Below are 22,828 nucleotides of genomic sequence, written 5' to 3'. Positions count from 1 at the left end.
TCAAGTGTTGCAGATTTTCATTAAAAAAAAAAAAATAAATAAAAAAAAATAAACACCAACTTTATCCAAGTGCTTTATTTTTCTGTTTTTTTTCCTTTTCAGATTTTGTTAAAAGCAGCAACATCCATCGATTGTACAAAATCCTCAAATGCTGTGATTTTCTCCTCCAGAATGTCAGTACCCACCTAAAACAAACAACAACAAAAACACAGTTGGTAGGGGCGCACAACAGCAATGTAAACAGAGATTGGATCTACCTGTTCAATGTTAGCCTGGCGTCACCCAAAAAAATGTATACTGACATACACGTCCATTTGCGCAAACATAAGTGTGTAAAAACTCAGTCATTCTAAACTACAGCAAAAGCCTCAAACAGGGATTCATTAAGTGCGATAATCACTGCATTAAATTATGAAACTGTGCTAATAATAGGGTTTTAAAAAACTGAATCCAGTGCAGTACATTTCAGTTGTATTAAGTATAGTTCAGTTGTATTTAACTTTAAAGTACAACACATCCACATTTGATATTACTCTTGCAAAAATGTTTTTTACCAAGGGCTACCTCAATAAATATATTACAGTGTGTAATCACGAATTGCAACTTAATGGAAGCAAATGCAATTTATGCATAAAAGGGAATAACATTAGGCTGTAAGTATACAACAGTGAATTGTTAAGGAAGGACCGGTACGGCTCCATTGTGCTGCTGACCAGTTGTGGTCGCAAACTGCAAGTCGACAGTTACGATTTCCTTCATTACTCCCAGCATTTTTTTCACTACGGTCAGCCTCCAGTCAAAAGTCAACGCAGCTGCTACGACGATTGTTAATAGTATACATTACTGTAACAAGCCACCAATGTGCTTTGAGGGCCAACATCAAAATAAAAGCTCCATACATCGTATATCAATGCCACGGTGGACGACTGGTTAGAGCGTCAGCCTCACAGTTCTGAGGACCCGGGTTCAATCCCTGGTCCCGCCTGTGTGGAGTTCGCAAGTTCTCCCCGTGCCTGCGTGGGTTTTCTCCGGGCACTCCGGTTTCCTCCCACATCCCAAAAATATGCATTAATTGGAGACTCTAAATTGCCCGTAGGTGTGAATGTGAGTGCGAATGGTTGTTTGTTTCTATGTGCCCTGCGATTGGCTGGCAACCAGTTCAGGGTGTACCCCGCCTCCTGCCCGATGACAGCTGGGATAGGCTCCAGCACGCCCCTCAGAAAATGGATGGGTGGATATCAATGCCATTTTAGGCTATTATTTTGAAGTCGGCACCGGGGCACACTGCTGGCATGTTATCGTAATGCTTAGTATGAACAATCGTTGTGTGGGCTAACAAACTCTTCAACTACAGGTTAGCCTGACCACAGTCATTGTTCATACAGTGCATTTAATGCCACTTTGGAGAAAACTATCAGGGGATCATGTTTCTTGTCCATTGCTTTGCAGTTTTTTTCAGATGGCTGAACAGCTTGTTGTGTTACCTTACTTTGCAGGGCAGACAATTCTGTTGCAACATATGGCTACTCGTTTAAAGTGTCTTGACTTGAATCAAAACAAGTACAGATGCGGTAGCTACAATCTTTGCAGTACTTGCTTCTCTAGACATGAGTCACTTTCGTAATTCCAAAGAGATGGACTGAGAGCCTACAACTGCAGAGTGCCAAAGTGGTTGCTGGCTGACTAAGTTGAGAAAGGGCTTCATATGCCGCAGAGCCCACATTTTCAATGTTTAAAAAAAAATAAAATAAAATAAAAATAAAATAAAATTTAAAAAAAATCAGGCTCATTTGATCGTGGCAGTCAAAATCACAATCACAATTCGATTGTGCAGCCCTAATGAGCACCATTTGTTATTTACTTCAGTGTCATCACAGCCCAATACTCACCTTATCGTCTTCGACCACACAGTTGATCTGTAGCTTTTTGATGCCGTATCCCACTGGTACTAGTTTTGCTGTAGGAGGACACAAACACGTCAACATGACTGATTCACTTCTAAATGTAGATACCAACGGAACGCTACCAATTGTTTCAGATAATTCAAGTTGCATCACATCTTCAGCCGAAAGATGGTGAGATAGAATCATCATCAAGTGGAGAACTGCCTGAAATCCAGATCAGCTATTACAACCCCAATTCCAATAAAGTTGGGACGTTGTGTTAAACAAATAAAAACAGAATACAATGATTTGCAAATCATGTTCAATGTATATTTAATTGAATACACTACAAAGATGAGATATTTAATGTTCAAACTGCTAAACTTTGTTTTTAGAAAATAATCATTAACTTAGAATCTTATGGCTGCAACACGTTCCAAAAAAGTTTACCACTGTGTTACATCACCTTTTCTTTTAACAACATTCAATAAACGTTTGGGAACTGAGGACACCAATTGTTGAAGCTTTGTAGGTGGAATTATTTCCCATTCTTGCTTGATGTACAGCTTCAGCTGTTCAACAGACCGGGGTCTCCGTTGTCGTATTTTACGCTTCGTAATGCGCCACACATTTTCAATGGGGAACAGGTTTGAACGGCAGGCAGGCCAGTCAAGTACCCGCACTCTTTTACTATAAAGCCACGCTGTTATAACACGTGCAGAATGTGGGTTGGCATTGCCTTGCTGAAATAAGCAGGGGCGTCCATGAAAAAGATGTTCCTTGGATGGCAGCAAATGTTTCTCCAAAACCTGTACGTATCTTTCAGCAGTAATGGTGCCTTCAAAGAGGTGCAAGTTACCCATGCCATTGGGACTAACACAGCCCCATACCATCATAGATGCTGGCTTTTGAACTTCGCGTCCATAACAGTCCGGATGGTTCTTTTCCTCTTTGGCCCGGAGGACACGACGTCCACAATTTCCAAAAACAATTTGAAATGTGGGCTCGTCGGACCACAGAACACTTTTCATCAGTCCATCTTAGATGAGCTCGGGCCCAGAGAAGCCAGCGGCATTCCTGGGTGTTGTTGATAAATGTTTTTTGCTTTGCATAGTAGTTTCAAGTTGCACTTACAGATGTAACTGCCGAACTGCATTTACTGACACTGGTTTTCTGAAGTGTTCCTTAGCCCACGTGGTGATATCCTTTACACATTGATGTCGGTTTTTGATGCACTGCCGCCTGAGGGATCGAAGGTCACGGGCATTCAATGTTGGTTTTCGGCCTTGCCACTTAAATGCAGTGATTTCTCCAGATTCTCTGAACCTTTTGATGATATTATGGACCGTAGATGATGAAATCCCTAAAATCCTTGCAATTGTACATGGAGGAACGTTGTCCTTAAAGTGTTGGACTATTTTCTCACGCACTTGTTCACAAAGAAGTGAACCTCGCCCCATCTTTGCTTGTGAATGACTGAGCAATCCAGGGAAGCTCCTTTTATACCCAATCTTATTCCCACCCGTTCCTAATTAGCCTGTTCACCTGTGGGATGTTCCAAACAGGTGTTTGATAAACGACTGACTCAACTTTCTGTTGTTTTTGCCACCTGTCCCAGCTTTTTTGGAACGTGTTGCAGCCATAAAATTCCAAGTTAATAATTCTTTGTTAAAAACAATAGAGCTTCAGTTTGAACATTAAATATCGTCTTTGTAGTGTATTCAATTAAATATAGATTGAGATATAGATATAGAAATATAGATCACTGTATTCTGTTTTTATTTATGTTTAACACAACGTCCCAACTTCATTGGAATTGGGGTTGTCCATGTCAATTCGATGGCCACTTGCTTACATTGTCCCCAGACGAGTCCCTCCATCTGAACGCTGCGGACACACTCCTCCAACTTCGCCATGTCAGTCTCGTCGTCCCACGGTTTGACATCCAAAAGAATAGAGGATTTGGCAATGAGGGTAGGCTCTGAAGAGAAGGGGGGGGGGGGTGTTACTGCCACAGAAACAACTTAACAGCTGTACCAGGCCAAGCCTTGGACTCTGTCAGGTAAATATGGTGTACATCACACTTCAGCCGAAAGATGGTGATTGATAAATCATCATGAAGAGTCCAAATTAAACAGCACCATTAGCGCTATTGGTTCAGCCTGAATGATGTCAAACAAACTGAGAAAAAGCAGCATCATCACTTACTTTTTGCCTTCTTGGCAGCGTATGCTGCTACACGTTCCTCCTTCAGCCTCGCAGCCTCTGCATCCTCCTACAACAGGATTAGGGAGAGTTTAAAGCAGAGAGATGACACAGTCATAAATGCCAACAACAAATACAAAATGAAAATGACTCGCAAGGAGCACAGAGGAGAAGTTAACCCTGACCTCACTGTGGTTTCACCAGCCAACTCAAACTGGAGTCCAAGCTGACGTCACTCAAAAGGCCAAGCTTCACATCAACACGAACACGACAGTGTGTGACTTTTGGTTTAATTATACACTATAAAACAATTACAGCACTTATATTTTACAATAACCAACTAAACGTTTTTTTGGGCAGTGGGGTGGAGGAGGGCAGGAACAGATTAGTGGCATTTAAATTCTTTCAATACGGCAATTTGATTTGACAGCAGTACCTTGACTTATGAGTGACCCAACATACGAGTGGAGATATGAGCAGCCGCTTGGCTAATTTTTTTTGGTCTTACGTTCTGACTAAAAAGTGAAGTTAAGTTACGAGCAATAGCTATGGCAGCAGCAAATTTCACAACAATGGGGAAAAAGTGTTGTGGTAGTGACTGGATCGGGAGCGGCTGGAAATTAAAGAAGCGCACCTCTTTAGTTTTTCCCTCAGACAACACATTCCAGCTCAAGCCATCCATCACTGTGCTTCATCAAAAAAAAAAGTATACAAATGCAGTGACAGTGGAATGTGGTGCACATTTAATAATTTCAGTACACACAATTTATGTCCACCCCTGCATATACTCTTTATCCTCTGTGAAAAAACACCTAATAAAAACGAAGTTTTTTTTTGCAAGCGTCTTCTGCAGTGGTTCTTAACTGTTGTCACCCGCATTTTCCTATTGCTGTAAAGTTGTGATCCACTTTAATAGACATTGAGAAAAAAAAACTAATATATATATATATATATATATATATATATATATATATATATATATATATGTGTGTGTGTGTGTGTGTGTGTGTGTGTGTGATCACATTGGTTATCACTATATTTAAGCTCGCTGATCGGTCCCAAAAATCCTGATCGTGTAAAGCCTAATTTAAACCATAATGCAAAATACCAATGTGAAAAATGTCAGTTAATTTTCTTATGCTATCAAAACTGACCAGAGCAACAGACTTCAATTTGCTGCATGCATGAGGATTAGTATAAATGGACCTGCCCCTGAATCCTTTTTATACAGAAAGGCCTTATATGTTTTTTTCCCAAAGCAAAGACAATCCAATGCTTCGACAGTAATTGTCAATTTTGTAAATAGCTAACTGAAAATTATATTACTGCATATGTGAAATAAATAAGCATAGTTCATTATCCTTTGTTTGACTATTATTTTGAATGCACTTAAACAGTACGCCGCCACCTTGCACCCCACCACAAGTCAATTCTCAACCTGTCCCGCGATCAAACTGCTGTGGGGCGCAAGTCTGAAGTTGGCATAGAAGGACAACATCTAGCAGAGACTGTGATATAGAACACTCAACCCCAGTTTTGTTTTCATATTTAAATTTGGGAAGATGAGCGATCTTATCAGATGTTATGATCCCACTAAGGCGGTAACGCTGTGGCACCAGGACTGTCAGGAGCAACAGCCAGACTTTGTGGATGTGTGAAAGCCAGTGACAGTGAAAGCCAGTGACATCATTAGGCCTATTTTAGGTGGGCTTCAGCAAATTAAAAATCACCCACGGGCTCGTACGTTGCAGCCTGCAGAGAATGTGTGGAGTGTAGCGTAAGGCTGGGCAATTTTATCTCTCTTATTTTAATATGATTCACTTGTTACCAATTTATTTTCCAGGTGTTCTTTTAAGGTATATTTAAAGTTCAGTTTTCGTAGTTAAATAACTACAAAGTTGTAACATAAAAGAATAATCATGTTTATTAATCATGAATGCACTATCAATTAAAATAATCATGATTGTTCTCTTTCCCCATAATCCCCCAGCCCTAGTGTAGCGTCCCCCTTCACACTGCGCAGGCGCGCAGAGCCTAAAACCAAACCCAAACATGGCAGATCATTTAGCAAATACCACTCACCATAAAGAAAATGAACTTTTTTTAAAAAATGTATTATTATATATGTTTTAAATGCAGCTAACCCATATGTATGTTCTCGGCAGTGATCGGCAGACCTCACTCATGGATGATCGGTATCAGAATTGGGAGCATATAACCCTGATCGACACATCTACTCTATCATAATCAGTTATTAATTAAATGTTAGGTGTTGGGTTAAATTTTACATTTTTTTATACTGTATAATAGAAATGTGTACATTTTTTTATTTTGGCAAGTAATAGTGTATAATAGAAATGTGTAAAATGGTTTAATATTTTGGCCAGTAAAAAATATGCTTGGCCGGTGGATTCTTTAAGCTACCGGCACCACCGCATATCAACTCTTTGTTTGCGTCATTTATGTCCTCACCTCATCATCAGAGCCAAACAGATCAACATCATCATCGTCGTCGTCATCCTCATCTGCCTTTTTGGCGACAGTTGTGGTGGCGTCAGCCACACCTGCTGGGCCATACTGACCCAAAGGTTTCTTTACACCTGGAAGACTGACAAAATAGTTGGTTGATTTCCATCCCAGGGAGCTTGCGCCCGTGTCACCACGGCAACAATATTCACCTGTTCTTCTGGCTCTGATAGGACTTGATATGGTTGAACCAACGGAGGGCATGGCAAAGGTCAGCTGGGGGTGGGGCTTTGATTGCCTCAAAAACAGCAACATCTGCCTGGGAGGGCACATGCCTTAAAATAAAGATGTGGTTAGTCCAGTCAGCCACTTTTTCTTTTATTTTTTTCCTGCACTAAACATGTAAATTAAGTTACATTTTTGCACCAAGCTCCTTTTAAAAAAAGTGGGAAATGCAATAGTGTAGAAACAGTTATACAGGGCCTCCCGAAAGACTGGACACAAAGGAAAACTTTTTTTTTTTTACCTCCACAGATTAATCCTGTAGGTTCGATGTTCACCATTTGTCTACATCCACAAATTTCCAACTTCATCTCTTTAAATATCAAATTACTGCTTACACTAAATCGTAACTTCTGCCCATAATGTGGCAACTTTCGGCCAATTGAAACCCATAAAATCTATATCGTTTAACCCCTTGTTATTGACTGGACTAAGTCATACAATTTTGTTAAAATTGGTTTTATTCTAACTAAAACTTGAAAAAGTATACATTTTTCCATTTTTGGACAAGGGAACAGTTTGATGTAATGTTCTTAATTCACAAAAGACAATAATGACTTGCTTGCACTCAAATGGGTAAAACAACAATTTAGATTTTATGTGGAGATACCCTCTGCTGGCTGTAGGAAAGACTGTACTCTCAACAATAAGAAATAAAGGTGGCACTGTACTGAGAATCATAATATATTTTTACAATTATTTTTGGGGTTGTTTACAACCTGCGCATTGTACAAAAAAATTATCAAGGGTTAAAAACACAAATTAAGTTTCACTCAAGCCATGCAGTAAAGGCAAAAAAATATATATTTCTTTTTAAATCGCCACAAACAAGCTGAAAGGAAGCAAAATTGAAATATGCCCGAGGGTTAGATATCTAAATTGAAATGTCATGTACAGTGGTCTCTTTGCTTAAGAGACTTTTGACCCTATGACTTATTTTGAGAGGTATGCTATAGATCAGTGATTCTCAAACTGTGGTAATAGTACCACTGCTGGTACGCAGGCTCCCTTTATTGGTACGGAAAAGCATCACAGCCCAAGTACAGTTCAGTTGTAATTTTAACTTTAGTACAATACGTCCGCATTTAATCTTTAATAACTCCTTGTTTTCATACTTATTTACCTTATGTGCAGTAGTAGTTTTTCACATTTTCCCATTTAATCACTGTATTAATGTTCAAACTGTGCATACCATTACAGTGGCTTTCAATAATAAATATACTTTTTAGCAATAAAAGCTCGTTTGGGACGAACATTTAAGGCTTACTACGCTACTGTATTTTAATACTGTCATGATGATGGTACTTGGTGTAAAAAGTTTGAGAACCACTGCCACAGTAAGATGTGTACGTTACGAAAACCACAGATGTAGCACGTTGATTTGATTGAAAGCATAGAGTGAATGACCAAAATAATAATCGCCAAAATAGAGTTACTGTATCGAATTAAGTGAATCTCGCAAAGCACATCGCAGATTTTAGGTGGTGATCAAATATGTTATTTTTAATATTCCAGTTGAATAAAATATCGGAGAAACTATGCATGTTTGCCTACGTGTACAGACTTTATGCACACGCTGTACAATTGGCATTCATCACAAGCGGCTGGCCACCATGCGGATCATAGCCGTAGCGTCTCATTTCTTCCCAAAAGCGCGACGTGCGGAAGCTCAACGCGCCGGTTGCAACTATATTTTATACGGTACGTTTGTGCATCTAACGGACTAGATTACACTTTCACGTTAGGTTATTATTCACATCGTTCCGTTTGTAAGTGCGAGCTGTTAGCCACGCGCAAACAAGATGGCGCCGCCGGTGACGACGAATGCCACTGAAGTGCTTAAATCCCCCATAGTTCATATTTCTGTGTGTATGTATATTATAACGCAGCCGCACTGACCCTTCTATGTAGCTGCGATCTGAAACGAAGTCATTCAGCACTTTGAGCCCGGAAGGTGCTTTTAGGTCACCGAAACCCATGATGACAACAGGCAGTTATTTGGAGAGGAAAAAGGATCGAAGTGTCGGGAAGCCGCCATTTTATAGTCGGAGACTGGCTCCTCCTCATCAAACTCCAACCCCCCTGCTCATCCCGTCGTCTCGAACCCCCGGCTTGCTCTGCCAGCTCCGGGTTGAACAACCGAATTCAAAATTCTGTATCGGAAGCACAGTTCATCAGTGTTTTAATCAGTGGTGAGAATTAAGGAAGTAAAAATATTTAGTTGCACAAGTAGATTTTTCAGTTATCTGTACTTTACCAGACTACTTCTTTTTCTGACGACGTTTTACTTTTACTCCCTACATTTGAAAACAGATATATGTACTTTGTACTCTTTACTTGGTCAAAACAGGTTTAATCTGCGCAAATGATGACGCAGCGTAAAAAGGCTTGGCGTTCTCAGGATATTGTATAGGCCTGGGGTCACCAAGGTGTAGCCCCCAACGTCCCCATGAGTAAGTCACCCTTGGCCTGTTCTAAAAAAAATAGCTAACTAGACATGGGACATGGTGATTTTCAAGGAATGTTGTAGAAGTGATCATCTGAAAATGTAACACTGGCAGACATTTATAGAAATAAAGTGTTGTATGTTGCTTTTTATGTCATCTCATACTTGTGACAAATCGTTAGCGTGATCAGTGTCTTCACATAAAGGAATATCATTAATTATTAATAATGACATATAATGACCTTATTAAAGGTAGTTTGGGGAAATTTGTTATTACTTAAGTGTGTATCAAACTGGTAACCCTTCCCAGTAATAAGTACCCAAAAGGTATCTCTCGATTTCAAAAAGGTTGGTGACCCCTGGTGTAGGCCTAAGGCGCAAAAAAACAGCGACAGCAGCAACACGGAGGAACGTGAAAACCAGGGAGTGCTAATGACGATGACACAACAAGTTCAGAGAAGCAAGATATTCCCCGCCATCCATGGCCTTATATGGGGGGTGGGGGGGGGATTTGCTTCCGGAAAAAATTAGGTCCAAGTTCGTCCGACCTATGCAATGCCTGTCAAGTGCACCCCCTGTACGATCATCAAGTGGGGGGGTGCTGGCAGAGATTCTTTTTTTTTTTTTTTTTAACAGCAGTTTGATGGGAGGGGGTGCCCGCCACCCTGGGGGGCTGACCATATTGCCCATATCAAAAAAACACCACTGTCTAAAAGAGATGACCCAGAAGCACTTGGATGATTTTCGGAGGATTGGAAAGGTTCTTCAAATTCAAACAATGCTTAGGAATAGTGCCTCAATGCAACCTTTTTTTCCACACTTTTGGCTTGGGTTACTCCTGAACAATCTTTATGAAAGGATGTTACCCATATTCCTTTATGACAGCAATATGTAAAGCAACGGGCCACCAACGAAGTTTACAGACTCTACACAAACATGACTGCGATTACAGAAGTAAATGAAAAGAAAAGGAGAAGAAGCGACAAATAACATATAAGTTACTGTTATGCTACAAAGCTATAACTTACGAGGTTACTATGAGACAACATCTTAATAGTTATTTTTGGACTCCATAATTGAGACCATAAAAAGTGCCAATTTCACATTTAAGAACCTCACGTTTAAGAAAGACTACTGACCGAGGGTAATGAATTTACACATCAACCTAAGTTTCGCCTCCGAAGTGATTCTCACTGTTGGCGACAACCTGATTGAAATAAATACCACAAGCTTGCGTTGATCGAAGGAGCGTTTTCAGTCGTCCATCTTCAGAAAATAGTAGTTTCATGCTAGAATCAGCAAAACTTGCTGTTGCACAAAACCGTCGGTTAGAAAAAGTCCTGTCAAATTAATTTTAAACAGTGCTGTTTTTCCTATTTTTGAAAGAAAACGACTTTTCATCTCGGCTTGGCCCAATGACGTTTTCCACAGAGGTGGTATAAAGGTGCAAGAGAGGTTTTCTTTTCCATTGTGCTAAATCCATCCATCCATTATCTGAGCCGCTTATCCTCACAAGGGTCGCGGGAGCGTTGGACCCTATCCCAGCTATCGTCGGGCACCATTGTGCTAAATATTGTATGTAATTAACTATAGGTAACTTACTTTTGTACTAAACTAAGTATACATTTCAGAGTGTACTTTTTACTTTTATTTAAGTAAAGGAGCCAGTATTTCTACAACTACTTTTTTTTTTACAAAAGTATTTGTACTTCTATTTTAGTACAGAGTGGGAGTACTTTACCACATCTGGTTTTATTATTCTATTACAAATCAGCATGGGTTTCTGGCGTCCGTTTGTAGGGACAGTTAATTTGTAGTAAAAAGAACATGTTTGTTTTTGTGCTGCTTGCATAAAGAACATGCAGTCAAACCAGTTTCTGATGTCATGTGTTCCTCTTTTGCCGACATTTATTTAGCAAGAAAGCGACTGGATTCTGGAGTTTAACGTACAAAGCGCAGAAGAGGAGTTATGGGTCTAGCTCAGTCATCTAAAAGTCCGCAGGTAACATAAATTGATTTGGCATGTTGACTTAACAACCAGGTAACACACACATTGGCTTAACATGTTGAACCAGCTTCCATTGATACCAACACATGGTTCCACCCTGAAACAGGTAAAAATAAGGTGCCACCTCCTCTCCGTTTGAATGCATGAATGAAACAAACTCTAACAAAAATTTGAAGCGTTTAGATCATTAGTGAATTTCAGCCGTCATTCAAACATTGTCAGCTCTTGTAAATGTTGAAAACGTCAACGCTGTTGTTCATGTTAGAATAAAACAGAATGACTTCAGAGTCCTAAAAATTGTCTGGGTATGAAATGTGATGTGACATTCTAAAATTAAATGAGATTTAATTCAGCCATAGCAAACAAACAAACAAACTGGTTCCCATCTGTGGTTAGATATAATTGCACCTACAGTATAGACCTTTAAAAAAAACAAAAATCCACAGGGTACTTCTGGGTAGAAAAAAAGCAATTGACTATAGAAGGGGTGTCAAAATGACTTGTTGCGGGCCTCATCATAGTTTGGGTTTCCCTCAGAGGGCCATTATGACTGTGAACCCATACAAATGTATGACATCCATCCATTTTCCGTACTGCTTATCCTCACACGGTAGGAGGTTTTTTTAGTGTTGCCATCGGAGATCGCTCCGTCTATTTCCACTTGGAAGTATGTGTGACATCATGGTGAAAAGGTATATTAGTTTTAGAGATAAAATGCTAAGATTAATGTGCATGTCCAACATATATTCAGGTGATCCTGATGGGTTTGGACTCTGCAGGAAAGACAACTTTGCTCGCTCGACTGCTGACTGGACAGGTGACTAGGCTCTGCCCAACATGACATTGTTGCTTGTTTGTACGCACATCCGTGACCTGATTGTGACCTGGCAGGTGATGGACACATCACCGACCATTGGATTCAATGTAGGAACATTTGATTTGGACAAGAGGACATCACTGACAGTTTGGGATGTCGGAGGACAGAAAAGCATGAGGCCCAACTGGAGGTAACCTAATGCATTGTTTTGCTTGCCACTTCCTATTCCTTCTTTGCCATCTTCCTCAGGTTCTTCCTGGACGACTGCAAGGCACTGGTCTTCGTGGTTGACAGCAGTGATCGAAGTCGGATGACGGAGGCCAAGAAGGCATTGAAGAATGTTTTGAGGGAAGACAAGTTACGAGGTATTCCTTTGATGGTTCTCGGCAACAAGTTGGACCAGCCTGGCGCCATGAACGTACAAGAGGTAGAACACAGAAAAAAATCCTGACGCACAATGGAACCTCTAAGGTTGAACACACAACGTTGGATTTGTTTGAATACAAAACTTCTCATGGAAAATAATCGAAATATGATTGTTGAGTCAAACTCTAGGCATCGTAAAATCAACCAATTATAAAATTATAGCTAATGATAAAATGTGTTTGGGAAAGTGGATAGATTTGAGCATTCTTTCTGTAATTGACAACAATTATTACTGCAGTCGTCGAGCCAACCTTAAAGTCTCTGTAAATGAAAATAATGTCTTGCAAATTGGACACACCACAGAGAGGAGTGTTGTTAATTGCCCTGCCAAGTATTTCAATGAATAAAAAAAACAAAAAAACACCAAATATATAAAAGGAGGCTTCAAAACAGTGAAAATTTGAGCCTGTCTCACCGCTCTCCAGCGCTGTTGTTGTGTCCCCTGAATGCACTAACTATCCAGCCATCCATTTTCTAGTGCGTATCCGCGGTCGGATCGCGGGGGCAGTAGCTTTAGCAGGGACGCCCAGACTTCCCTCTCCCCAGCCACTTCATCCAGCTCTTCTGGGGGGAACCCGAGGCGTTCCCAGGCCAGCCGAAGGACGTAGTCTCTCCAGCGTGTCCTAGGTCGACCCCGGGGTCTCCTCCCGGTGGGACGTGCCCGGAACACCTCACCAGGGAGGCGTCCAGGAGGCATCCGAATCAGATGCCCCAGCCACCTCATCTGGCAACGGATCGATACAAAATCCGCATCACTGCAGATGCTGTACTGATCTGCCTGTCAAGCTCCCGATCCATTCTTCCCTCACTCACACTGAAAATTTAATGGTTGAATGCGAGTGGCCCCATATTTGCGATTCACGATTTGCGATTATGTGCGTGTGTCTGCGTACACACAGTCCCCACCAAAAGCCCCCCACTTTTCAAGTGAGCAAAAGTATTGGAACAGACGATTAAATTAACTTGTGATCCATCCATCCATTTTCTTCCGCTTATCCGAGTTCAGGTCGCGGGGGCAGTAGCTTTAATAGGGAAGCCCAGATTTCCCTCTCCCCAGCCACTTCAACCAGCTCTTTGGGAGGGGATCCCGAGGTTGTCCCACGCCAGCCGGGAGACATAATCTCTCCAGCGTGTCCTGGGTTGTCCCCATGGTCTCCTCCTGGTGGGATGTGCCCGGAACACCTCACCAGGGAGGCGTCCAGGAGGCATCCTAATCAGATCCCCGAGCCACCTCATCTGGCTCCTCTCAATGCGGAGGAGTAGTGGCTCTACTCTGAGCCCCTCCCGGATGATCGAGCTTCTCACCCTATCTCAAACGGAGAGCCTGGACACCCTGCGGAGGAAACTCATTTCGGCCACCTGTATCCAGGATCTTGTTCTTTCGGTCATGACCCACAGCTCGCGTGACCATAGGTGAGGGTAGGAACGCAGATCGACCGGTAAATTGAGAGCTTCGCCTTTCGGCTTAGCTCCTTCTTCACCATAACGGACCGATACAAAGTCCGCATCACTGCAGACGCTGCACCGATCCGCCTGTCGATCTCCCGTTCCATTCTTCCCTCACTCGTGAACAAGACCCCAAGATACTTGAACTCTTCCACTTGGGGCAGGATCTCATCCCCGACCTGGAGAGGGCACACCACCCTTTTCCGACTGAGGACCATGGTCTCAGATTTGGAGGTGCTGATTCTCATCCTAGCCGCTTCACACACAGCTGGGAACTGCTCCAGTGAGAGTTGGAGGTCACGGCTTGATGAAGCCAACAGAACCACATCATCTGCAAAAAGCAGAGATGCAATACTGAGGCCACCAAACCGTATCCCCTCTACGCCTCGGCTGCACCTTGAAATTCTGCCTATAAACGTTATGAACAGAATCGGTGACAAAGCGCAGTCCAACCCTCACCGGTAACGATTCCGGCTTACTGCCGGATATGCGGACCAAACTCTGACTCCGGTCGTACAAGGACCGAACAGCCCGTATCAGGGGGTTCGGTACCCCATACTCCCAAAGCAACCCCCACAAGACCCCCCAAGGGACACGGTCGAACGCCTTCTCCAAGTCCACAAAACACATGTAGACTGGTTGGACGAACTCCCATGCACCCTTGAGGACTCTGCCAAGGGTGTAGAGCTGGTCCACTGTTCCACGGCCGGGACGAAAACCACACTGCTTCTCCTGAATCTGAGATTCGACTTCCCGACGGACCCTCCTCTCCAGCACCCCTGAATCGACCTAACCAGGGAGGCTGAGGAGTGTGATCCCCCTGTAGTTGGATCACACCTTCCGGTCCAAAGAGGTACCACCACCCCAGTCGGCCAATCCAGAGGCACTGTCCCCGATGTCCAAGCGATGTTGCAGAGGCGTGTCAACCAGGACAGCCCCACAACATCCAGAGCCTTGAGGAACTCCGGGCGAATCCCATCCACCGAGGAGCTTTTTAACCACCTCGGTGGCCTCAACCCCAAAGATAGGAGAGCCCGCTTCAGAGAACCCAGACTCTGCTCCCTCATGGGAAGGCGTGTCGGTGGAATTGAGGCGGTCTTCGAAGTATTCTCCCCACCGGCTCACAACGTCCCGAGAGGCGACCAGTTCAGGGTGTACCCCACCTTTCGCCCAGAGTTAACAGAAACAGGCACCAGCATGCCCACGATTCTTGTGAGGATAAGCGATACGGAAAATGGATGAAAAGTTCTTAGTCTTTCCACATTTTCAGCAGTTATCTTGAAACGTGTTTAATATATTTATAGTCAAATCTAAGTATGCATTTTTGTCTTTACCTTTGATAACGAGTGTCATTTCATATATTGACTAAATGCAACTCCCTTGCTTTTCTATTCTTCTGCTTTTATTGTTTTGTCAACTAATTGCTGACTTTTCCATATTAGAGCACAAACACAACAAAGCATGTGCGCCATATTTCTACATCTTAATCAGTTGCATTGTTGGTTGAATTTTTCCTCTTCTGGTATCCATTTGTAGTGGTAATGCAAGCAAACTAAAGAAAAAAAATCTAACACACACAAGAATGTTTGAGTTCATTGTAGAGGTTCCACTGTATTCTATTTAGCCTAACTAGTTACTTTACATGTAGAAAAACAGCTTGGATGTAATAAGGGAGGAAGGAGATATGCCATTACTCCTTCTCAACTTTTTTTCTCCTCCCTTTCTGCACTCTCCCTTCTTTCATTGACACCCACTTGAAATCAGATCTCCAACATGCTGGGAATGTCCAACTATCCACAGCTGCAATGGCAGATTCAAGTTTGCAGCGCACTGAAAGGAATTGGTCTGCGTCAGGCCTTCACGTCCGTCGCCAAACTCATCAAGAAAAACTAATGTACAGGATGTGAAAAGGAAGAGAAGAAGGAAGAATAAATGTGAATCGGTGTGATAGCAGAAGTACACGGGTGAAAGGTTGTGTTTTTGAATGTACCTAATTAGAAATAAATACAAATCCCACACCGATTTGATTTTGAAAAGTTATTTATTTTTGTTGTATTTTCTCATCCTTAATTAAACCAGGGACAGGAAATGATGCGATGCACTTTTATTTATCTATGTCTGTTAGGTTATGTTAAAAGGGCATATTCTTTGGTTGCAGAAGTTTTTTAACATAAAAGAAAAGTGTTATACTGCATGAGTCAAAGCCATCAGAACCAGTCCGTTTGATACATTTTCAAACTGGTTGATCATAATGAGCCTAGTTCTGTGTGGTTAGGCAGCAGCTACATAAGCCATTGAAAAGTTAGCATGAAGTGAGGCTAAAATAAACACACACTGTTACAGTTGCTGATGAATAATTTCTTGATAGATAAATATGGAATGTGCTCATATTAAGTTTACTTAAATGTTTTGGGGTCCAAAAATTTAAACCTTTCTATTTCTGGGTGAACATACTTCAGTCAACAGTAGATGAATACTTTGAAACAAGGTCCCCGCCAGTGTTTTTGTGCTAGAGTCTCCTCTGTTAACCAACTCAAAACAGATAGTGTGTTTGTGTTAATAATAAATCAGCTCTAAATGTGCTCAATCTTTTATTCCTGAAGTGACATTGAAGACTCCTCCTTGTTTTCCTGGTCCTGAGGCAGAGTGGTGGACAGAGCATAGTCCTCACAAACTCCTTCAGATATTCCACTGACCTCCGCACATGATTGCTCATTCTCCTGCTGCTCCGGCGGGGCCAGCTCATTGTGAATCTCCGTGAAGGTGACCTCCTGCTCCTCACTGCCCAGAGGGGAGAGTTGAATGTGGTCCTCCGTGACAGAGCGCTCTTCAATCTGGGCAGGATGTTCTTCAGGAGGCTGTGAGGCAGAGTTGCTGCGAGGCTGAAAACACGCGTGTTAGTTGTCATACAATGAGAAGATAAGTTTAACATCACTTAGAGGTCATACCTTCTTGATGCCGAAGCTGACGGGGGAAACCTTGAGGCTGGCTGTTTTTTGTTTGATTTTCTCTCGTTGTTCAGCAGAAACAATTTTTGTTCCGATCTTTGTCATCTTTTTCTCTATGTTCTGTCGTGAGAAAGCCTTCTTCAGGCTGTCAACCTGCCGAGAGAGTCAGAATAAGAATCAGCGTCATTGGCCACGTATGTTAAAACATGCAAGGAATTTCTCTCTGGTCGTTGGGGCCACTCCAGTACTACAGCAACAAAGCCACTATAAAAAAATATATACTTAGAACATAAACACAAATGTACAGAGTCACCAATACAATAAAGTGTCCAGTAGTGCAGTAATAGTTATCAGCAACAAATTGGTAGCCTAATAGCATATTTGCGCAAGTAATTTTTTAACATTTTCCGAAAACAAGAAAAAACCCAGCCAACAAATTCAACAAAAGACTCCAGTTGCCTCAATTCAATCTTTGTGTATTACCATGACCTGGAAGACTGACAATCTAAGCAGACATACTGTAAAGGGAAAGAAAAAAAACATTTCGTAGCAAGCACATTTTAATTTTTTTATTTCATTGATATTGTGACAGTAAATTAAAAATGACTTAGGAAATTATTCTATTAGGCTCACAAAATATGCAAGTGATGCAGAGTGAAAGACAGCCTGTCTCACCTCTTCTAGCTAAAAGTGAGATTCACCTGTCTGCCTTACCTTCTTCAAACTGGAGAGTTTTAGCTTCTCAGCTCTGGACTTCTCCATGTTCTCAAGGTCTTGAGGCCACATCTCCTCTTCCAGATCCGCCTCCAGACCCACATCCTCATCAGATGACAGATCGATGGTTTGGAGCCCACCCTGCGAGGGCTGATTGCCTTCGACAACACCAGATTCATCCCCTTCTTCCAGAATTTCATCACGAGGGAATGGCGGAGGATCCTTCACAAAGACACTGGATGGGATCTCGTTTTCCTCCTTCAGGGGACAACAGAACCACAGTGAGCCACAAACAGGCCTAAACTGAGCATCTTGCCATTCTGGGTTAGTCCAGAATAATACGAGAACCAAATAGTGGCGCCTTGAGATACCAGTGACCCGACTTATGTGTTTTTCAAGATTTGAGCCGTTGTTGGGCAATTTTTTGCTTTGACTTGCGAGTGCAAAATTGACATGAGCGTTGCATGGTGAGAGCAAATCAACTCAACTTCACAATATGCAGCAGTTTGGCAGATAGTGAACAATTTTTCAAAACACAGTCATCAAGCTGTTTAATGCCACACCCAGTTGAAGTTGTCAAACTAAACATCAAACAAAGAGAATTAGAAGTTGTGTATTTAAAACAACCAAACAACTTTGCCTCAGGATTGCCTCTCGTTAGCTTAATGCTAACACACAATGGAAAGCGTCTAAGACGGGTAAATGATTCGCATCAATAGTTGCGGTGTTATAATCCTTTACGCAATGGAGAGTAGAAAACAAACGGTAGCGCAAAACATGGAGACAGACAATTTCACAGTCATATATTCTTTATCCTCTGTAACAAATGTTTAATATTATTGCACCTTACAGAGTAACAGAGTAGTGGTGATTCTTATTCGTTTGTGTCTATACTGCACTCCCCCCTGGTGGCTGAGGCTAACACACAAGAAGGAGCAGTGTAATGAATTTAAGTATCCAATCATGATGGATAAACTCTTCATTTTTTTACATTCTACTTAATTATTACTCTTTTTATTATAAAGTATAGTAAGATAGAGTGCTACTTTCAATATTACAAATTTTGTTTGGCGGGGCGTGGGGTTACAAGTGTAGTCACGGAACTGATAAAACTCGTGTCTCAAGGTACCATTGACAACTAACACTACACATGTGCTAACACATGGCCATAGGGAATTTGGGAAATGTTCAGTATTGGTGAGAGAAGCCAGAGTCATGGTTCCCAGTGATCTCATGATCCGTAAAAGGAGAATAGAGTAGATCATATGACCGCTTGTTCCATCAAAGGGTTCAGAGACTCAAATGATTCCAGCTCACAGACCTGAAAGATGAGTACTTTAAAGTTGTTTCTGTTAATCAGATGGGCATGGTTCGCCTCCAGCTTCTTAACCTGCGTGCCCTGATGCTCCATCCTTTCTCGTACCTGAAACACAATCACATTTTTTAAAAACATCTTCAGGGAGTGTTACAGCCTGTTGTGTGTCATTGTCTTTTAGTTACCTCCTTCATGGTGACAGAAAGCTTGCGACTCTTGTCCAGCAGTTTGCTGACAGTGTTGGAGGTGTGACTGTGACTCTTGGAGAGTTTGATCATATCGGCCTGGATCCCCCTGACTACGCCCTCCATCTCCACCTGGTGCCCCTAAAGCCCAAAGAACCAGATACTTCAGATACGTCTGTTGATCCCTGTGACCACACCCTTCTCAGATTTAACAGATTTTTTACTGATAAAAATAGTGGGACACAACTATGAGGTTTGTTGAAAAAGCAGCAGCAGTGGCTAGATTGTCCTTGGGCCAGAGGGTCAACAGTTAAAAATCCCCTGGACAGAAAGAAAAGGAGAGACGCTCGTCTGCTTCTTGGCTACTGTTGAGGTGATCTTGAGCAAGGCTTTGACCCCTGCCACCCTTACACTCAACCATTGCGTGAAAATTCTAATTCCTTTCATGGGTAATAATTATTGAAATAAATAAAGATTTAAAAAAAAAAACTGTTTCTATTTTTGTTGCAAGCCGACAATATAAGTCTTTTCCCTATCAGATAAAATTGAGGAAAAAACTGGAGACTCATGCTGATGTGAAATTTATGCTCTTTTAAGTTGGAAGGAAGTTGCTTTAGAGCTGGATTTGGGAGTGGCTAAACAGCATTAACAATTACCACTGGAGAGAATATGGTCCAATAACTACAAATATGTAGGACCTGCATCATCAAGTTGAGTCAAGTTTTTAGGAATGAATTCTCAGCTCTTAACTTGGTTAGGAAAAACATTTCTTTCTTACGTCAGTGTGACATGAAATGTTAAACATTGAATGTTGCTGCTCTTACTGTTTTTAAAGTTGACTAGGTTCTGGACCTTGGTAAGTCCTTATAAACTTTAGCAAGTCTGAAGTAAACTGTCACAGAGCTGATCGTGGCCCCACCCTTCACTCACCTCCATCTTGTGCTGGTTTTCCTGCACGGCGTCCAGCATGTTGACCAGTTTATCCAGCAAAGTGAGGACCGTGATGGCGTTGACAGGGCCTTGGCCCATTTTCTCTAGGTCCAATCCAATCAGGCCTGCTATAGGATTTTCATGGTTCTCTTGGTTTTCCTGTTCTTTGAGCTGGTCCTCCAGCTCTTGGACATGGGGAGGGACCAGAAGATCCTGGTTCTGGTGGGTGTCAGTGGTCACCATGTTCTTGCTCGCCTGAACGCTGTCCTCACTCATCAGAGGCAGCCGTTGGTCAGAGGTTCTGCAGGCTGAAAAACAGTGGAAACTGTGTGTGTGTGTGTGTGTGTGTGTTTGTGTGTGGTGAGTTCTGATTGGTTGGCACTTGGAAAAACATTCCGCCTAACTTCCCTGTAGGGAAGTGCACACCCTTAACTCTTCCAGTGCCAGAACAGACCAGTACTTGTGCTTGTTCTGTAGCTCGCCACAAGTCCCATTAAAAAAATTAAGGATGCAACAAGTTGGAGCTACGACTCAATCAAACTGTCCAATGAGACAAGAAGTGCAGCAGAAAATTGTAGAAACAAAGATTACAATAGTCAGACACCCAATTTTGGACCATTCAATTCACATGAAATGTACATGAATGTCTTCTTTTTTGTAATAATTAGATACAATATATACAGAAATCATTACACAAAAGTTTAACATTTACATGACAGGGGAATGAAACCAAGCAGCTTCATGTGAACAAAATAATAATAAGTTAATAATAAATAAAACAATCCCTTTAAATGAAAACAAAAACATATATAAAACTATAAACACAGTTAAACACAATTAAAGTACCGTATTAAACCACTCATCCCGTGAGTAAAATAAGTTTAATAGTTTTGTAAAGCAGACATGGCACCCTGGCCTCAACTAGGGTGGGGAAGGAGTTAAAAAAAAAACTTAAAGCCTGTTCTCATGACAACAGAGTGTAAGGGGTTGATCGCTCTCACCGTCATGCCTTCCAGATGAAGTAATCTGGAAAGAAAGTGACTCTCCCTCTCTCTTGTTCTCTCTGACTTAAAGTTGTGGTTTAAGTATGCTCATCATGTACAGTACCAGTAAAATGATAACACTGGGGAACAATTTGAAAAATAAAATTCTGAGTTACATTTTTATGCTGATTAAAACTAAAATTCGCGGAGGTGAGGATAAGCGGTGCGTTAAATGGATGGATGGATGTTTTATAATTTGCATTACATTACAGTAGGCCAAAGTGTTTAGTTGGCTGTTGTCAAGTTTATCATATCCACCATGAAATGTCAGTTGTTACAAAAACATTTCCAAAAGTCATATTTTTTTAACAGTAAGTACACAGTCAGCTTGCTAACGGAATCATGTTGCTAAGTGAAGGTCAAAATGTGCTCATTAAATACTGACATTAGCCCAAAATGTCCACCCTGTCGTTGTCCACCCTGTCAGCAAGCGCCCATGTTTTTCTGTTTGCATATACATTGTCTGCGTGCAGTTAATAAATTATTATTATTATTTTAGCGGGACGCTGGTTGACTGCCTCACAGTTCTGAGGACCAGAGTTCAAATCCCAGCCCCGCCTGTGTGGAGTTTGTATGGTCTCCCCGTGCATATGTGGGTTTTCTCCGGGCACTCCGGTTTCCTCCAACATCCCAAAAACATGCATGGTAGGTTGATTGAAGACTCTAAATTGCCCGTAGGTGTGAATGTGTGCGTGAATGGTTGTTTGTTTATATGTGCCCTGCGATTGGCTGGCGACCAGTTCAGGGTGTACCCCGCATCTCGCCCGAAGATAGCTATTATAGGCTCCAGCACACCCGTGACCCTTTTGAGGATAAAGCGGTACAGAAGATGGATGAATGGATGGATTATTATTTTAAGTGTTGGCACTTGATCAATATGCATTTCTAACAGCGTAACATCTACTTAACACAATGAATATGATGTTCCATGGAAAGTGTCAACTTTTTGGTTGGTGAAAAGGGGAAGTCACCTTGCCAAAGGCACCTTATGGTTATCTTGAATCAACTAGTGTCTACAATTTTCTTTCTTAGAGCTTCACTGTGTTTTTTTGTTTTTTTTTACTTTCCCATTGTTCTGAGTATTGTTCAGGCCAATGAGTGCTGTCAACCGACTGTTAGCAATTACGAGATTGAATGTACCATACTCAATTAGATTTTTTCAAGACATATGTTATATAATCATATCATCCAAGGAAAGCCCAAATTAATATGACATTCCTGCCTGTGATGAGGGTACATTATGAAAACTCCTGAGTCTTTGCTTACAACTTCTTTTCTTCCAGATTTTAGACAAAGGTAGTTTTCAGACAAATGTAACTCTCCCTACAAGTGGTATTTGTCAAGTTTTTCTTGAGAGATGAAGATTTGTGTTAGGGTAAGTCATGTAAAACTGTGTTAATAACATATTAGTGTCGGCAGGGGAGTTCGGCAGCTTAAAAGTGACGGATCTTCGCTCAGCCAAGCTGCCAAGTCATGGGTGTGAAGCTCAGTGTGCGGTGGTTAACATGTAAATTAGCCCCACTGTGACATCACAACAGGGCTGTAACTCCAAATGTCTTAGTCACAGACACATTTTCAGAAATAGGCAGATAACAAAAGAGTGACCTGTTTGTCCATAATATGTTTAACATTTCTAACAGTCTCCAATGTTTCACACAAAGAAACGCTATGGCTATAGCCTTCGAATTCCATGAAAGAATAAAGGCAAAAAGGA

General features: G+C 41.7%; 3 protein-coding genes across 6 annotated transcripts; 1 reads left to right on the top strand and 2 right to left on the bottom strand.

Moving 5' to 3' along the window:
• Positions 1-60: 60 nt before the first annotated feature.
• eef1b2 (eukaryotic translation elongation factor 1 beta 2) lies at positions 61-8,865 on the bottom strand. Its single transcript, XM_061683692.1, has 7 exons — positions 8,736-8,865; positions 6,767-6,889; positions 6,561-6,696; positions 4,092-4,158; positions 3,739-3,864; positions 1,890-1,957; positions 61-185 (listed from the first exon to the last, which is right to left on the bottom strand). The coding sequence occupies exons 1-7, from the start codon at positions 8,813-8,815 to the stop codon at positions 99-101; spliced, it is 687 nt and encodes a 228-aa protein (XP_061539676.1). The 5' UTR covers positions 8,816-8,865; the 3' UTR covers positions 61-98.
• Positions 8,425-15,993, top strand: arl11 (ADP-ribosylation factor-like 11). 4 transcript variants are annotated; one of them, XM_061683724.1, is made up of 6 exons: positions 8,425-8,537; positions 11,203-11,284; positions 12,042-12,107; positions 12,182-12,297; positions 12,357-12,534; positions 15,744-15,993. In XM_061683724.1, exons 2-6 carry the CDS (start codon positions 11,252-11,254, stop codon positions 15,870-15,872), a joined length of 522 nt encoding a protein of 173 aa, XP_061539708.1. In that variant the 5' UTR covers positions 8,425-8,537; positions 11,203-11,251; the 3' UTR covers positions 15,873-15,993. The 4 variants fall into 4 exon arrangements, with proteins under 4 accessions (XP_061539708.1, XP_061539689.1, XP_061539717.1 ...); XM_061683705.1 differs by having other exon boundaries at positions 11,199-11,284; XM_061683715.1 differs by lacking the exon at positions 8,425-8,537 and adding an exon at positions 8,936-9,028 and having other exon boundaries at positions 11,199-11,284.
• Positions 15,994-16,001: 8 nt separating this feature from the next.
• Positions 16,002-20,422, bottom strand: cavin2b (caveolae associated protein 2b). Its single transcript, XM_061683678.1, has 6 exons — positions 20,072-20,422; positions 19,142-19,282; positions 18,963-19,064; positions 17,642-17,899; positions 16,928-17,080; positions 16,002-16,861 (listed from the first exon to the last, which is right to left on the bottom strand). The coding sequence occupies exons 1-6, from the start codon at positions 20,345-20,347 to the stop codon at positions 16,571-16,573; spliced, it is 1,221 nt and encodes a 406-aa protein (XP_061539662.1). The 5' UTR covers positions 20,348-20,422; the 3' UTR covers positions 16,002-16,570.
• Between the last annotated feature and the right edge of the window lie 2,406 nt (positions 20,423-22,828).

Source organism: Phycodurus eques, chromosome 1 (genome assembly GCF_024500275.1).
Source record: "Phycodurus eques isolate BA_2022a chromosome 1, UOR_Pequ_1.1, whole genome shotgun sequence".
Lineage (NCBI taxonomy): Eukaryota > Metazoa > Chordata > Actinopteri > Syngnathiformes > Syngnathidae > Phycodurus > Phycodurus eques.
Note: the sequence above shows the minus strand (reverse complement) of the source record. Positions and strands in the feature narration are given on the sequence as shown.

Coding starts and splice junctions, on each gene's coding strand:
- arl11 (XM_061683724.1), top strand. CDS start 11,252: ATGGGTCTAGCTCAGTCATCTAAAAGTCCGCAG. Junction 11,285..12,041: donor AGTCATCTAAAAGTCCGCAG/GTAACATAAATT, acceptor ACATATATTCAG/GTGATCCTGATGGGTTTGGA. Junction 12,535..15,743: donor GCGCCATGAACGTACAAGAG/GTAGAACACAGA, acceptor ACTTGAAATCAG/ATCTCCAACATGCTGGGAAT.
- cavin2b (XM_061683678.1), bottom strand. CDS start 20,347: ATGAGTGAGGACAGCGTTCAGGCGAGCAAGAACATGGTGACCACTGAC. Junction 17,900..18,962: donor TTAAAGTACTCATCTTTCAG/GTCTGTGAGCTG, acceptor TGTCCCCTGAAG/GAGGAAAACGAGATCCCATC. Junction 16,862..16,927: donor TCAGCTTCGGCATCAAGAAG/GTATGACCTCTA, acceptor GCGTGTTTTCAG/CCTCGCAGCAACTCTGCCTC.
- eef1b2 (XM_061683692.1), bottom strand. CDS start 8,815: ATGGGTTTCGGTGACCTAAAAGCACCTTCCGGGCTCAAAGTGCTGAAT. Junction 6,890..8,735: donor GATCGCAGCTACATAGAAGG/GTCAGTGCGGCT, acceptor CTTTATTTTAAG/GCATGTGCCCTCCCAGGCAG. Junction 3,865..4,091: donor CGCTGCCAAGAAGGCAAAAA/GTAAGTGATGAT, acceptor CCTTCTCTTCAG/AGCCTACCCTCATTGCCAAA.